This window comes from Tigriopus californicus, chromosome 7 (genome assembly GCF_007210705.1).
Source record: "Tigriopus californicus strain San Diego chromosome 7, Tcal_SD_v2.1, whole genome shotgun sequence".
In the NCBI taxonomy this organism is placed as follows: domain Eukaryota; kingdom Metazoa; phylum Arthropoda; class Copepoda; order Harpacticoida; family Harpacticidae; genus Tigriopus; species Tigriopus californicus.
The window spans coordinates 5,711,709-5,729,427 of NC_081446.1; the positions used below are offsets into that span (position 1 = coordinate 5,711,709).

Here is a 17,719-nt window from a genome sequence, read left to right on the forward strand (position 1 = left end):
CCAATGCTCATCGTGACGACGACAGAGTGCATAAAATGACAGAAATCTTTTGTATGACTCAGTCTTGACGTACTACGTTCATTGATAATCCTGCAGTTGATACTCTAAGGCTTCGGAAGACGGGTCTTGCTTAGCCTGAATTGTGAGAGGGAGGAGGGAATGGACAGGTTTGATATCAACTTTAACTTAGTTATCTCGATGCAACAAACAAAAGAGTTCGGTTGGTTGCAATACTTGAGTTTAGCTCCTCCAGTATTGCCGTTCAGGGAAAGCCTTTTCATATTTTTCATGTTGTGGGTGAGGAAACTTGCCGAAAGTAAAAGTTCATCGGTTGCATTAACAAAAGAACGTAAATGAAAAGGCCGCAAGCTTGAATAAAATCCGCAACTCCATTGGCCTTATTTCTTTTGGATTTCTGATCCATGTACCATTTCTCGAAGCATATTTCTGTGAGTATGGATCGATAAGGAGGGAACATTACCCTGAGCAGCAAGACTAACTTCATTAATCCCGCCTTAATGCACTACACACAACCAAACATACACAGTCACGGTTACCAAGATCAGCCACGCTCGGAAACGTGAACTAGGCTCCGGACTGTCTGATAGCTTCACAAGGTTCGGAACCAGAGGCACAGAATACACAAGGTGTGGCCGGTTTCATTTTGCCCAAGTCATCCGGTTGGATCGGTTAGGCTTGCTTGCTACAACACCGTGGTTGGTTAGTTAGTTAGCTGGTTGGTTGGCTGGTTGGTTGCTGGTTTCGTAAGTACTTCCTGTGGAGTTTCAGGATCCAGTTAATGAAAGTAATATTCATTCAGATACTACTACAATTCATTAGCGAGCATGAGAAAATATTCTCAGTGCATTAGCTCGCGCTTTATTTGCTCGAGACATGGCACACAAATGACGAAGAATAGTAGATGGGATTGGTGACGAAATATTAGAATGCGCTCAAGAGCAATGAAAGAACGAAGAACATGCACAAGGTCCGATCGAAATATGGATTCCACCAAAGTTCCATGGAACCTAAGTTTAAAAAAAAAGCTGGACCAAAGTTAGAATTTGTGACAAAGGTTGGAAAACGGAGCTAGCTCTGAAACTTGGATCTGTATTCAACTCAGGCCTCGACATGATAGGCCTGCGGTAAACAGTCGGGAAGAATGCCTTAAACTTGGAGCTTAAAAAGACAATCCGTCGCAGTAGAAGTTTATAGTCTTGGAAAGTTGGTCCATGTTGGAACCAAAATATGATTGGCAAATGGTAGACATGATGGACGAGGTGGGACAAGCTCAAAACAATTGCATGTGCAGAATCAATTCCATTCATGACGAAAGCTTTCCCTTCGTTTTTTTCCGCCTACTCATTTTCAGACGGTCTTTTTCCAATGCCTTGACAGTCTTGTTTTGCCAAGCACAGTACTTCAAACATTTTTCGTCGTCCCCTGGGACGATTTGCTTGACTGTAATCCAGGGAAAGCTTTAAAACAAGATGGACACATTGACACTTGAATTATTTATCATTCATGGATGATGGGGTAGATATATCGTTCGTTGGACTTGACAAAACAAAACCTAATGACCTTCAGAGGCAATATTCGACGTATTCAAGCCAGTCTAAAGTAAACAAGAAACCTGTTCCAAAAGAAGACACACGTCAATTGACAAGGAAAATTATGGTACAATATAAACTGAACGAGGAAGCTTTAAAACCTCATTAACGAAAGAGCGGCTTTGGAGAGATTTTTCAACCTCATTTTCTCCTACCAGTAAAAACAAAACACATCTTCCAAGCTCGTCTCAAAATTAAGTTCCCCTGAAGTGTTTGTTCATTTGGATTGGAGAATTCATTTATTTTTCGCCCACATTTCCTTTCTATATAAACAAATTTCAATCAACACTGGCTCCTTACTCTGGTGTACTACTACTATGTATGAACACTCGTTCACACTCACTCATTCAGTGCGCAGGCTCGATTTCTCCATCTTAAAAAGGCTGAAGAAAGATTGTGAATGACCTCGATCTGCTGGATCTTTTTGAAAGTCGGTCCAGAATTTGGCTGCCTCACCAAAGAGCACGAAGTGAGGAGCATCGTGGTAAGGCAAAGGGGACCAGGCCAGAAAGGAACAGATTGACTTGATTTTACAACAAAGAGCAAGGAGAATAGAACATTTGAGCCGAAGGAATACATGGAATTCTATGAATGTCCAATGACAGATCCAAGGAGGGAAAGAAAAGAATATCCTCGGACAGAGAGGGATCTTCTGCGATTTCCGTTTTTCATGTAAATATCCAAGTCAGGGCGTTCTCTTTTCTCCTCCATGGATTGTGTGAAGATCCAGAGTAGGACTAGGATGTATTTTTTTGCTAAAATGAGAATGCATTGCTAATAATAGATGTTTGCTCACTCGCTTTTGCTTGGTTGTCCCCTGTTGTTTCGTTGTTTCACCTTCGATGCAAATGCAATCAAAACTTTCCTGACAACTTTGATAAATCCCTTGTGAAAGGATTCATTCCAACCATGACAGTTTTCTGCGATCTCGCCACCCTTTTCACTTTCGCGGCCTTAACTGTTTATCCGTTAGAGCCAGAAAAGTATGATCAAGGGTTAGATAAGCAACATGCCACATTGTTGAGTGGCTATAAATTGCTTGCACTGACCCAAAAAAAGAGTTAGGTGTACATTCGATGTTGACCCAGATGTTTATCGAGCTCATCTGAAATTCACGCGCTATTTACGAGAGACAAATATTTTGCTTCTCAACCAAAAGAATATCAAACCAATTGATTGTACCTTCAAGCAACAGTTCAGAACGAGACCCTGATCCAGATTTTGCGAGTCATGAAAGGTCCACAACTTGAAAACCTCAAGTCATTTGATCCATTGAGTAGAACGTGGGTAGAATGATGAACCGAACCTACCATGGACATGAGCAAAAGGTTCGTAAAAATGAAAAAAAAGTCAAATCCAATTTGCCTTTTCAGTTCAGAGCCCAAGTGTTTTTAAGGTGTAGTATTAGCTCTTATTAAGTCTCTGTCCATGTATTCAGAGGTTCTTGACTCGTACACTTCAGGACCGACCTCGGGAAAACCGTCTGGCAATTTTGAAATGGGGCCACAAGGGGAGCGAACGAGTTCTTAGGAAGATTATTACTTCACCTTAGTGTCCTTGGTATAGGCCATGAAGACCGTAATTGTGTGGTAAACTGAGCCGAGATGTTGAATTTATCCCCGAGGAACAATAAAGGCCAGTTTCGACGAAGATGAACGTGAAATGCCAAAAGTCGAGATGAACGTTCATTTCATAATGTAGTCTCTTAAGCCGGAGCCTTGCATGAAACAGCTGAATAGATCATGATGTAAGCATTTCCCATTCTTACTTGAAGGTGCATAATTACACGGCGAATCAGTCGACTTTCACATTCGATGTCATTGAGAAAATAAATTCTACGAAGGATTAACGACAAGACGACAATGATTTATGGTCATAAATATTCGCAAACAGAAAGCTGTCAATGTGAGGGTACAGGGGTAAAAGGCACTCCGCCCTCATTCCATTTTCGACTTCCCTTAATGAAACGCTATACAAGTGGGAAATTGGACCATTTGCTATGATTCGAGAAAGGCTCACCTGACTAGTGGAACTCGAAATCGGAGGTTCCATAGGACTAGTTCTGGACGAGGACGAGGCAAAGGACGAGGATCCCCGACTGAATCGGGTGGAATTGGATGCACTCACACTCACACTGGGAGCCGGACTAACCGTAGCCGTTAAACGGCGTTCCTCATGGGAGCGGGTGAGGGACGTGGTTCTCACTTTCCCGCGACTAGCTCGAGGAATGGTGGTATTGGCACTCCGGCTCATCGAACCATTGGTTCGAACTAGACTCAATGATCTGCCCTCATTGGTCCCTCCCAAGGGCGTGGGTGGTCCAATGCCTTTCGTGGACCGAGAATTCCGAGCACTGCCAAATGAAAACGTGGTTCGGGCCTCACTTTGAGCCCGAGTTGGTTGTCCATATCCTGAGGATTGAACCGCAGGACTCTTTCGACTTGGTCTAGGGGTGGGTGGGGGTAATCGAGATCCAGGCAAAGACCGCCCCAAGGAACCACTGGGGATTTGAGACCTGGACATTCGGGTGGACGAACCGCCCACTGACCTTTGGGCAGAAATGTGCTCATTCTCGAACGCACTCCGGGTTCTGCTACTCATGGAAATGAAGGTCTAGACTTTGCTCAGCACTCCCGAAAGCCTTGGTCCAAGTGATAACAATCATACTCGGGATCGTGATAAGAGGTACTCGATCATGATGATGTTGCACCGTCAGGTCGAGCTCATTGCCAATGTTTCACACCCACAATATGAACAACAGGTTTTCCCCCAAAACACGCCGGCCACTCTCACTCACTGCACAACCTTCGATTTTCAAGCATCCATTTCTCGTCAACAGCAACTTGCAATGTTCACTCACTCTCAAATATTGCATACGGACTAGCAGCTTTTCTCCATCATCATCCTCATCGTCTTCTCCTTCTTCTGTTTCTTTCCTTCTATTACAGTAAAGCTTCCTACTTATCATCAACACTGAAGCTTGTTTCTTCTTCTTCTCACTCAGCTGCTGAGCTTTCGTCCAGTTTGGGATCCCTCGTTGTTCCTGCCTTCGTCTGAACTGAGTTAAGGACTCTGGATAACAAGTAAGTAGAAGCGGGAACAACCGCTCCAGGCGCCGCAACGGCGGAGGACAAGGAAGACCAGGATGGGGACAAGGAGGACAAGGAGGACGAGGAGGACGAAGAGGACGAAGAGGACGAGGAGAATGGACGGGAAAAGAGGGTCTGCCAGGAAAGTAACCACAGAATAAGACGAAACAGAAAAGCTTGGAACAAGCTGACATGGAATGGAACCAGATCGGGGATCACAGAGCGCGCTCCTTCAGTACATTTCATTGTGTGCGTGTTTTCCAATGGAGTCCAAACCGTCGGAAAAGAAGGAAGGGGAGGATGACTTTCCAAAAGGGCAAGAGGCTGAGGAACAGATCATGGAAGTTTCCCATGGAGTAGGGTCTTTTGAACGAAACTGTCTTCATACAAAACTCAACGATACTATTAAGATATTACAGTCCCTACGCTTGGATCCCAAGATCTCAGGAAACTCAAATATTGGCCGTGGTCGTTCGTTGTCTTTACCTTTGGCAGTACACAGCCTTACTCGCCGCTCTTGAGATGTTCCACTTTTTTTAATTTTCGTAATGGTGCCTTCATCTCATTAGTCGAGACAACTTGAAAAGCCCTAGTTTGACTGGAGGTCATGTGAGAAATTATCAGAAAAAGAGAGCGAACATTTCCCTGTCATTGAGTTACCGCGTAGAATGCAGCAAAGGGCTCGCCGATCAGAAAGAGAAGCATGTAAAAAGAGAACCGACATTTTCACATCCAACTCGGGATTTTGATCCCAAGAGTGGCAAATCTCTAGGTCCTCTCAAAACACAATTCTCACGTCAAATGATGTCTTCTACACTTTTTGCTCGCTTGCTTTCGGTTTTCTTGGCCACCATTGGACTCATGTACGTCCGTATGTATGTAGTACCGGTGTGCAACCGGAGCTTGAAGCTTTCGCCATGAGATAAAATGAACACAAGATTGGTCCGCGATATGAAAAACAAATACAAAAAGGGGCTTGACAAAGAAACGAACCCCTTGTTCGAAAAGAGAGTAATCGATCTTTTCAGGGGAACAAGGTGGAACTCCAATTCCTTGCCTGTGGATCGATTTAATGGTTCACAGAAGTAGTGCACACGTTGGCCTTGAAAGAACCCGAGGCAAGATTTGTTTCCACTCATGTGTATCGATTCGAATTTAAAAGTCGATCATGGTTTGGCCATGGTTCCGGGCTCTTAAAACGCTCGTTGTTGCATTCGTCGGCTTTTCAACGTCTGTGGGGAAATCAATCGATTTGGATTGAACTCTGGCCACAACCAGCAATGCACAACCAACTTCGACTTTGCCATAAACCATCTTTAGATCACCGAAGGGACCCGGGAAATGAAATGTTTATGGCACGTTAGGCACACGATGGCCTTTGGCCTAATCCGCCTTTCCGAATCGATCCGATTATGCATAAGCTATCATGACCAAAAAGCTTAGAGAAAGTCTGTCGATCTTAAGACAATTTGTTGAGCAGTCTTCATTGTACATATGTCAAAATTCGGCACGCACAACTTGTGCAATTTGTACCGTGCACTCCAAGGGTATGTTAACTGGTTCTTTTTTCTTTCCAATATCATAGTAACACTGATCGTGGACTACATTATCGTTCTTACCTTGTCTTCGGCATCGTCGGCTCTGGTCTCCGCCTCTACAACGCGTTGTTCCAATTCACTTAACTGAAAATTCGAAGAAATGGAAATGATTTTGAAGAATTGATTGGATCTCTTAACATATGCAACTTTTGTATGTTAATGCTGCATCTTAGAGGAAACGTGTTCGTTCTTTACTGTTTCTGTCTTCCGTCTTTCGTTTCGTTGGAACCTCTACGTAATTCTGAATCCATGTTTATTGATATACAAGATGAATGGAATCCTTGAGCAACATTCTCGAAGACGGAGAGAGCTGCCCTCTAGCGAGAGCGAGCTAATTCATGTTAAGCTTTCTCGCATAGAGGGCGCTACTTGATGACAACGAAAAGACCAAAAAAAAGAGAAAGCCTTGAAAGCGCCATACGGTGGACTTTTGTGTCAAGTAGTCACAGATCAGATCAAAGAATCACGATTTTTATTAAGATTGGCGTTTTGCAGCACTCAGCACATATAAGCTTGCGAAACAATCCTAACAATCACACAATTTCGAGTTGCCGCTTCGAGGAACGCACCATATTCGTAACGAGGATGATTGGAGAAAAGTGACAACACGTGGTTAAGCCATCGCCCCCAAAAATGGAACACCACAGAATCCACTTTATTCCACTCTCACAAAGTGGGGGAAGCAACTTTTTTCAAGTTTCAAACTTTGCCTCTGCATCATCAATAGAGCTAATGCAAGTTCAGGGTTCCAACCAGCCAGCACCTCACCTAGCGGAGGTTCACGTCTATCATGGCATGTCCTTATTGTCAAATCAACCTCGTGTTATTTCGATGGCAAGTGTGTATTTCGTTCTCTTGCTGACACATGATTGCCCCAAAGTGCAATAACGGTGGCCTCCGTGGGGTAACCCTGCATAACAAATGACACGAAAAGAAGGCTCGATCTCGGGTTTGCGTTTGCAAAGCCTGTCATGTGATTACTTCGGGTGACTTGGTTCTTTGGATGGCACGGATATTAAAATGGTTCTTGCTCGTCAAAACCCTGTCAAGGGGAGTGAAGACCGGAGTCAGAATCAGTGGGCTGATTACTTCCCCGAGGAGCATGTCTAGTGTTAAATTGCTTTCTCTATTTATTATTAGGGACCAGTTCTAGGCCAGGAAAATCAGTGATCCATGAAACTGCAACCACAGACTGGACAAAGTCAGAAAGGGATGAGAACCTTTTGGGCAACGGCCTCTAAGCCTCGAATAAAGCACAAATGCATTATTGAAGAACAAAGGGGAGGGGTTTTCTTTCCTTCGAGCAGTTATTTTGGTAGTATCGATCTTCTGTCTTTCATGCACTCAATTGAACAATTTCAACCTCGTCTCTGACAAGTCAGTTAACTTCATGGACCTAATTTTTTGGTTCCCTTTGAAATTCTCGTTCCAACTTGTCATCTTCCACTCTTCAAATTCTATTTTAACCCTCGCACCAATCAATAACTGCTCCAGGCAAAATCTACAACGCCACATCAATATCCTGGCTACAAGACAAACCACTCAGCAGCGTTGAAAAACGAGGGAAGTAGTCTCAGAAGTCATGCCACCACAATCCATCCCAAAAAGCGTCATCTGAACCAGAACCACATTACAAAATTGGTTGAGAATCTGGCGGACGATTGGTTAATATTTCTTTGATTTGGCCACAAAAGCCATTTGGCTGATCGTACACAGAGAGTTCGTTGGCTGGTGTTTGTGTATCCTTTTGTTGATTTTGGAGAATGATGGAGCATTGGCCATGCGGAGGCAGAACTCCTTTGGGAGATCACTTCCAGCCTTTCGAGATGAAAACACCAAAACATCATTTATTACTCCATCACACTCACTTCGTGCCATTCTCAACATTTGCTTTCTTCTTGATCATCATCATCTTTTGGCGACAGGGTGTTCCAAAAAGGGGGTAGGAGGGACAAATATGTTCCTGGAATACATCTTGTCTTCGGATATTCTGTATATACCATTCGCATTTTTGGGTCATGAAAGCGTGTCGTTGGATTGAGATGCAAACTGCAACATGACTCAACCCATGTGTAAAGCCAGGCAATGAGAGAATATGTTTGGATGACCCCGAGATGAGAGGAAAGCTTCTTTGCTTTGGTAATTGCAGTTTTGGCAACAACGGAATTGATGGATCATTCAAAAGGCAGCACTTCACCATAACAGGGATTTAAGGCACCTGAATGTATCTCTATAATACAGTATGACATAAACACCGCCTTGGTCATCGACGAATAACGGGGGATTACGACTTCAGTCAAAGCCAAACATGCTTATTTAATAGGACATGAATGAATACATAAGTACATGTATATGGTATGATATATCAAAAATGAAATGATATATTCAAAGGCGAAGTATTTTTCGGTAATCTCAAAGTGTTTTTGATAGCCTAATATGGAACAACGAATTTTAGCAACATATTAATAACATGATTTCAATAACATAATATTAATAACATAAAACAACGCATATCCCAATAAATGATGACAATTTTAAAAGAGAAAAAAAAACACTTCGTAAACCCATATAATTTTTTTTTATTTTCCATATAAAAAAAAAAACATCGCTCCTAATATGCACCATTTTGATAACAATGAATTTTCAATAGACTTGCTATTCATGCAAACGTTTACAATAGTCCTGTTACGACTTGTGTAAAGGTAGTTTAACGTGTAATTCAACCTTGGCTCCGACAGGATCAAATACACGAGTGAAAGAATTGGATTGATAGATTAGGTGTGGTTATTGACCTTGGTTTTCATGGAAAATGCGGCATTCTCTTTCCGCTCTTTTTATGGATTTCCAACAAACCGAACGCACCCCACAAACATGGAGCCCCATCAGTATCTATCGGTCCATCAGCTGTTGCAAATAGATTACCACTCATGAATATTTAAACACCGCACCCTTAGGCAGTTTGTACATGAGGCAAAAAGTCTTGTAGAATAGAGGCTCTAGATCTTGGACCTTCGTTTGAGGGTCCCGATACTTTTGGAACATTGTAGCCAGTTCCAGGTTTTTCCCCGCATGTTTTACGTAACCATCAGGAGTACGACCGAGTGCTCCCGTAGTCTAGATACTGATCGATGGAGGTTTTGGATGGTTGGTCGGTTGTAGACCCAGCTCCCAACTCTATGAAAACACCCATCAATCACCACAATGGACATAAAAACGCGCGTGTGTGTGTGTGTATCTCAACCACTTCTCTTTGGCTTTGAAAAAAAAAACATGTTATGGGCAGACGCATGTGTGGAACACTTCTTTGACAAATATCCCCTTCAATTTCGGCGACAAAGTATCACAAGAGCCGTGTTATTCGGTGTGTATCTTTGAGATGCATTCGGGGGTATATCCATGCTTGCACTGAATTGGACCCAAATTTTGAAAATGCCGTACAATATTACACATAAGCCGTCGAGAGTAGGAAATCATCGAACTTGGACTTACCTGGATAATCAGCTCTTCCAGGGAGGCCTCTTCGTCGGGATCCATGGTCGTCTAGAAGAAGATATTCCGTCGAGGTGGTCGTATCACTCATAACCACCAATGCCAGATAGGACAAGCTCCAACAAATCTTGGAGGCCCAAGATTAATGCCAGCCATTAGGGTCTGTCACTTTGAATGGAACAATGGCACACCTTGGACCATTCCGACAGGAATGTCTTCTTTGTGCTTCACACTTTTTTTTTGAATGGTTCCACTGCACAATTGGAACCTATTACTGGATGGTCTTTTTCTCCTCTGTGAGAGCCTTCCTTTTCACACAATCCCAAGCACTGAGCAGTGTGATTAGCTGAGCCTATAATAGGCGTGTACTCTTTAGAAGTGTTTGGAGCTTCACTAAAGGAACAAAGCAGAAATCTTATTGAAGACGAGGAGCCATGGAACCAACGGGAACAGAACTTTGATTACAGGCAATTAATTTCTTCCACGAGCTTTCCCAAGGCCGGGTCTTGCGCGAGATAAACAAACTACTGGTACAATCTCAGGCCCCTGTCTGTATATGCCAAGCAATTGAAACAAAATACATAGACAAGGTCATGTTCGATTGGAAACCAACGAACAAACCAATAATCGAGAACAGAAGTGTTCATCTGCGGCCGTTGAAGCATTATTCGTTAATACTACATAATGTACATAGTGCACATTCCACGTGAAACCCCATAAGCGAATGTCATCAAAAGCGGTCTGGCCCCAAAGCATAACAGGAAATACAATTAACATCCCAAAACTTCACTGAACGTTTTCAAAGTTTTGAGGATGAACTTGAGCAGCTTAATGATAGCTATACACTTCAAGTTGCATTCGAGAAAGAAGAAGAGCCTCATTAAATGTAATATATCTGCTCTGCAGAGGATTTTTGTCCAAGATTATTTTCCTAAGACCCAAGGTCAATGAATACATGTCACTTGTTAGCTACGCCCATACGTTCTTGCCGAGGCAGCATCTAAAAAAACCTTGGTCATCCTACTTCATCCTACTATCTTTTATCGCGGAAAGTGCTCTGCACATTTGTACAAGCGAAATTCGATATTACTTTCAGCTCTCCAGGTTCTGAGTAGTATCACATGAAGGCCAAAGTCGAAACTAGAGAGCCTTGAGCTTTATGAACCTTCAAATTTTTGCCCTCTTTTCTACTTTTTTAAAACTAAATTCATTTGATAGCCGCCTTCATTTCAATTCAAACTAGGGTCCTTTTGTGGTCCCCAAAGAACATATCTGCCAGAAGAAGGACCACCTTCGTCGGCATCAGTGAGGTGAGTCATCAAATTCTTGAGAAAAAAATGATAAGGTAGCAAAAAGCCAGAAGCCGGAAGCCCCAAAAGGCTTTGTACTCGTCTCCTCGAGATCTTTTTTTCCCTCTCTTTCTCTTCCACTCCCCCCCTCTCACACACGCACGAACATGCACGGAAATCTAAAGGAGACACAATTTTGTCGACGAGAAAGATCGGGGAGAGAGAGAGAAATAGAGATACCCACACTGCCTTTATAACCAAGATCACTCCATCTCTTGGTCAAAATCATCCCAACTGGCTTGCCGTAGAATCCGAACGGGAATGTATTCTCCCGACTTAAATGGAAAGTAAAAGTATTATCTGCTGCAATAAATGTTGATCTCCCCCGACCCTAAGTTCATAAGCGGATCAGAATTAACTCGGAAATGGGTCATAGCGATGGCGAGAATGAATGCAGACGTGGGCAGAAGACATGGGCCACCACCAAACTCGATCCCCCTTGGGACTTTCACATTATACAAATTGCTTTCTTAGCATATATCACGATGTGAAAATGCGCCCCTGTTCAATACAGACCCTCTCAACAAATCTTCCTGCCAGTTGGGTGGTGGGGTGCTTACATCCAGCACAAAGCCCTTAAGTGGTTAATACCGATAAGGCTGACCCGCTCTATCGGGTATACAACGAGACCGCCAGGCAAGACCTCGAGGATATGGAGGACAAGAGCGTTACGGGGATGGAAGACGCCAGAAAGCGGAGGATTTCAGATTTGGCAATAAATTTGAACATGATGGGCACAGCTAGTCAAACGGCAAACAGGCAAGGCAAGATAAAGAAGAATCTAGTCGATCTTCGAAGAAAGGGGGAGGAGACGAAAGGGTGTCTCGAAATAGGGTGAGTGCAAATGATAAAATGGGCTTATCGCACCCATCGGATTGGACACGCTCGTTATTCAAATTGTTTGGAGGTTCATGCCAAGTTTCCCCTTCGAGAGCATTGACGACCACAATACTCTTCCAACGAACGTGATGAGAACAGAGACGTGAGAGATTTCCATCCACAATAGGCTACAATTTGTTCCAAGTGTTAAACATGTGTTTGTTGTTATTCTCAATCAGTACCGAGAAAGAAAGGAAAGTCCGTCCCTCTGATTTGGGTTAAAGAAGGGAAATGTAAAGAGAGAGAGATGACTCAACAAATATTCCCATCCTTCTCAAGATGAATATGAATGAACATAACGAGAACACTGGCATTCATGAGTGAGCGTCAATCACGGCTCAGTATTGGCGGTTAGGAGGAACTTTGGCATCTCTTCAATTTCTTGCCCTTTCAAGTTTGTGAGGATCATGTCCACAAAATGCTTGTTGGCCTTGGTCAATTCGTATCAAGTTTTCGTTTTCCAACTTTGAGGCCGAGTTAGACACACCTCTCGCTCGTTTGAGGATTGTTTGTAACCTCGAACAACGCCATCAAATCCTTGTCAAAGGTTTTCATCCCATCATTACGTAGGTGATGCGCGCAAGCCTTCAGAAAGGATTTCTTCGAACAACAACATCATTATTTCTTATTCACCCAAAAACAGGTTCATCGAAGGCATAGAATACGAGCTATGCATATATACCTGGGTTATATTCGAATCAGGATTAACCAGGCTGATATTTGGTTTCCTTGTAAGGCGGATGAACCGCAGTTTTGAGGACCGGCTTCATTCGAGAGCGAATGGATCCTAATCGGATTGGGAGAAATTCTCTTGAAAATGGATACAAGATCCTGGCCAAAATGATATCCTTCATTCGTCTGAAAGAGCTTAGGGATGAGGGTCGGCCAGAATGAATTTCTCGCTTGCCAGTATATTGTTGTTGTCTTTTATGACTTGAGGCAGAATGCCAGACAAATTAGAAAGGAAAGCAAAGGGTTGAAAACTCATGTTAGTTGTTGTCTCCCCTCACCATTCACGACTCTCGTTGTTCTGGATGCCTTTGAGAGATTTGATAATGACTCCCTTTCCTCTCTTGCGCTCTTCGCTGTGATCCTGATGCTTGAAAACAGCTTTCTCTCTCTCTCTCCGAACCCCTTTCAAGTGTTCTTTTGCATCCGAATGAAAAGCGGCTTTAATCAAGATACAAAATGATAACGCCACATATTTCATTCCCAATGAAATGAAGCTTTGTTGGATGGAACATTAAGAGCCAACAAATCGCATTGCAAAAAGATATTCAATGAAACAGCGAGAAAGACCCCGAAGAAGGAACGAATGAATGAATGGGAAAGGATTAGGTAGGTGATAGCATCACAGATAACTGACTCGTTGGCAAATTCCCAATTGACAACAACAAACTAGAAGAAACACGAGGACAGTGGCTTATATTCTTATTCAACATCTTGGCCACTTAGCCCCTTTTTAAGTGCTTAAGCACGTCATCTGCTGAGACAGATTTTTGTTCACTCATACAGCGTGACCTTTACTCAAGAGCCTTGATGCACTTGCAGAAATGTTCAGTCAAACATTCTTAGCCAGTGAATATCCGAAAGCCTCTCTGGATATAAAAAGTCTGTTTACGACTTTGGCTGAAATCTTGTTCAACTTAGCCGGGCACCAGTATGGTCCATTTTCAAATGGTGCAGAGAAGATCTCTCTCCTTTCAAATTCAAGACATCAAAATGTGAGAAAGGCCGTTACGTGAAGCCTTTGAATCCCAGAGGCATGATTTTCAACGGACCAAAGGGTCTCTAAACTTCCATGTCGTGACATTTTGGTGTCAAAGTTCTCTTAACACGTGCAGCCAAAGACGAGCCACACTTTTCTAACCGCCAAAGCAATTGCCCAAAACCAGGAATATAGTACTTACTATGCTTGAAGAGCCTTTAACTAAAGTTTAAAACCTACATAAACCCAACACTTCTGTATGCGCGACTGATACTAAAATACGAGTTCTGCTTAGGTTCTCTACTCTAAGCAATAACGTGAACGGGATTGGGGGTATCGCTGTCGTCCATGGACTCACGTTGGGTGCCGCACGTATTGACGGTCTATGTATGCGTGTGCGGTGGGATGCTCGATCTTGAACATCAATCTTTGACAGCTTTTCCACCTCACATGATCCTATTCAATGGCCAAGAAATGGGAAATGGAGTATCTCTGATACGCATCGTAAAAGTGAGACCGCGTCGGAAAATGTCGAAAAGAGGAAGAAAAAGGGCTGGAAATAAATCCTTAGCATGGCCCCCAGAGCCACCTTATCGAATTTCAAATGACTTTGGAGCGCTCCTAAACCAACCAACGTCAGATTTGTTTTTCTTTCCAAATGTCTTCCATCTACGTACTACTTACTAGACTGAGTCACACCACACTCCGAAACTGACCTACCGAGCAACCTTAAAACCCTTTCAAAACAAGGGTCTTGAATAACGTAGAGCTCGCATGACATTTTGTTCGTATACTCTCTCTCTCTCTCTCTCTCTACCCCTCTTCGAGTACTCGAAGGGTTTTCATGCATGTTCAAGTATCATTAAAAGGTTTTGAGACGAGGTTAAGATCATCTCGGTCTTTGTGCTTCTTAGACGTCTCCGTCGGCTTGCTAGTTACACACATTTATGCCATAGCTACCACTTACTAATGGCGGTCTTTTCAGAACATCAGGGAGGCTTTAATCTTTGAACTATGTGCCCTGAAAGTGGCGCATTTGGAGCACTCTCGTGTGACCCTATGATTTGGACCTTTCGAACAGAAATAACAGTCTTGTAGTATTGGAGGGCACGCGAATACGTAGAAGGCGAAACTTGAACATGTACGTACTCGGGGTCGGGTCTAATTTTAAGGTATTTGTGCCGGGCACGAAACATATTCGCAGCTAGGGAAACTATTCATGAATGTTTATACAAATGTTTTCCTTATATGTTGGTGGAATTTTGGCCAAACTTTATAAGCAATTCAAGCGGGGAACGCGGCAAGTTAGTGGAAAACTCTCACTCTTCTCTCATAGGTGTGGAAAAGTTTTGAGTAATTGTGCACACCCACCACTCCACTCCATTCGTAGAATGTCTATATAGATCTTTTGGCGAGAAAAAAAAACTTGCACATTTGTCGAAAAATTCTCATTCTCCACATTAATTTCATGGAACTAACCCAATTTCAACAAGACATTGAGAGAGAAAGAGAGAGAGAGAGAGAGGGATCAAACAAGAAGAGAAGATGAATCACTTAAAACATCATCTTTTTCCCCTTTCCCCGGGCGAAGGGATTTGAAGATCAAAATTCCCGTTATGTTAAGTCACATCCCAATCTTCACAGAAGATTTGATGCTTAGCCAACTCTTTCACGTGCAAGGTCAAAACGAAGACTAAAGGTTCTCTGATCAATATATATGCCTTCGCCCACATACGATTTTGAATCCAAAGGCCAAACAAATTTCCGTTGAAAAAATGACATTTCGTGGTAACAAGGTGACTAAAATCTCCGCACAAGCAAGGGTACTCGCTGCCCAGATATCAATCTTCTTACGAATGGCACTCGGAATAAAGCCAGCCACTCTCCTGTCAACAATTAGATTTCTGATCACGAAGCCGTACACTTGTTTTAATCGCTCCCAATCTCTATTCACTCCATGAACTTATCAAATTCAGGCATAAGGGAGAACTAGCGTAGGAAAGGGGTCGTCGTCCAGCCGACATCGGGCTTGGTTGTGGATTGAATTATGTTTACACAAAACACACAAACACCATCATGGCAAGCACCTGATTTGTTTCACCACCAATCGTGCCAATGCTGTCGTAGTTGCTGACTGGATATTCCACACGCTTTGAAACGAACCGACGGGTGCAAGGCCAACAAGACTCACAAAAAGCCGCTGGCCAACTAAGCTCTAAACTCCCACAACTTTTGGGAGGGCTCTCTCACACTCTCTCTCTCTCTCTGTGCGTGTGTTTCTCCTCCTTCTTCTTCTGCGTTTGTTTCTCTCGCTCTTTCGGAGGAAGGAGAAGGAAGACAACATACTAACAGCAGGGTTCGCTACCGTCGGATTGCCGCACGTATGGACGAGCTCCTCGATCCTCCGTTCATGTGGAGAACGTAAAAGTCCGTTGAAGGCGCATTTTCTCAGCTGCTTTGGCTGCTTTTGCTTTTGCTGTTACTTCTTGTTCCTCTTTTCTGCCCCCTTTCGCCGTCCTCACGCCCGTTTCAAGGGCCGTTTACGTCGAAGGCTGAAATGGTCTTTGCAGAATTTCGGGAATGGGTTGGTAGAGTTTCGAGTCGGCAAGAGTCAGGAGCAGAACTTTGTCAGCGCGAATTGAGGCTTGAGATTGTTGGTTATGACAGGGGGGTTCCTACGCGATTGGACCCAACTCACTCAGCTGATTGTTCCAAGACCGAGTTTGAGAAAAGAATCCAGGCGGATTTCATGGACCACGGTTCGTTCCAAGGGGGATTCTTTTCCAGCCGCAATTCAAACTGCGATATGGAGCACGAGATCGAGCCAATCGAGTTTGAGAACATTATAATGGTATATCGAGAGACATAGACTGGCATGATTGTGGAGATTGCAAGGAGAATGGGCTTTGAATTGGGACATTCGTTTAATCAAATCAATGACCAAAAGGTTGTGCAAATCCTCTTGACTCACTTTGACGTGGTCCACGGAGATTCAGCAGTGCATTTCGTCGTGCTCCTTTTCGTCTTCAACGACTCCCATCATAGCAAGAATCCCGATGCCGAGGCAAATCGAGATAATATTCAAATCGAGTTCCACTCCACAAGCAGCTGGTCCAAAACGAGATCTTGGCAGTGCATTTAAATGCAAGAAAAGCGAGATCGGTCCCCTATCCTTGAAATATGCTCGAGTTCTGGGCTTCCCCATGGTACGAGCGTTTAATTCACTTGCTATGTCCAACTCTTCTTCGTTGCACCCCTTGGAAGTTCAATAAAAAAGATCTTGGAATCAAGGAGGCGCCTTCAGTTGGTAGTTTGGTCACTTTCCAACGACTTGAACGTTCTAGAGATAACCAAACTCTGGAATGGAGACAAGTCAGAAAGTACGCCCCTTGGCCATTCACCAACACTAGCGACCAAGACCAAAGTGGTTCCCGTCCCTCATTCTTTAACATGAGATATTTTCCGTGTAATGTCAACCGACATCAGAAGCCAAATGAGTAAGAGGAAATGGCACAAGAAATAAACCCCCCTGCGGAAACTGAGCAGAAGTGGGCAAGTGAGCAAAGCAACGAGTTGGCCCACTCGCTCCTAACTCCTCCTCATTTTGAACCAACAATGGTAAAAAGCCCGATTCCAATCCAGTCGTATGGTAGATTTGGACCCTTTTGGGAAACAGCTCTCAAGTTCCCTTGAAGAACAGAAGAAAACAGCCTCAAACAGAACCAATCTCAAAAAAAGTTTGAAAGGATCCAGCCTCACATTAGAGACATTACTGTCATGCAAACAAGTTCAAATCGTTCAGGACGCCAAACNCGGGTTGGTAGAGTTTCGAGTCGGCAAGAGTCAGGAGCAGAACTTTGTCAGCGCGAATTGAGGCTTGAGATTGTTGGTTATGACAGGGGGGTTCCTCTTTTCTGCCCCCTTTCGCCGTCCTCACGCCCGTTTCAAGGGCCGTTTACGTCGAAGGCTGAAATGGTCTTTGCAGAATTTCGGGAAC

The 17,719-nt window shown here is 43.5% G+C and overlaps 1 protein-coding gene across 11 annotated transcripts in view; it reads right to left on the reverse strand.

Annotated features, from left to right (window-relative positions):
* LOC131883739 (pleckstrin homology domain-containing family H member 1-like) overlaps positions 1–17,719 on the reverse strand; it is a 59,769-nt gene that overhangs the window by 18,841 nt on the left and 23,209 nt on the right. For 7 of the 11 annotated variants that reach the window (XM_059231280.1, XM_059231290.1, XM_059231284.1 and 4 more), the window contains exon 3: positions 6,319–6,381. In XM_059231280.1, coding sequence (XP_059087263.1) covers positions 6,319–6,381 — 63 coding nt within the window. Of the gene's footprint in view, positions 1–3,629; positions 4,577–6,318; positions 6,382–9,786; positions 10,408–15,644; positions 15,927–17,719 lie in introns of those variants that run through there. The other 4 variants (XM_059231285.1, XM_059231288.1, XM_059231287.1 and 1 more) reach the window with 4 other exon arrangements.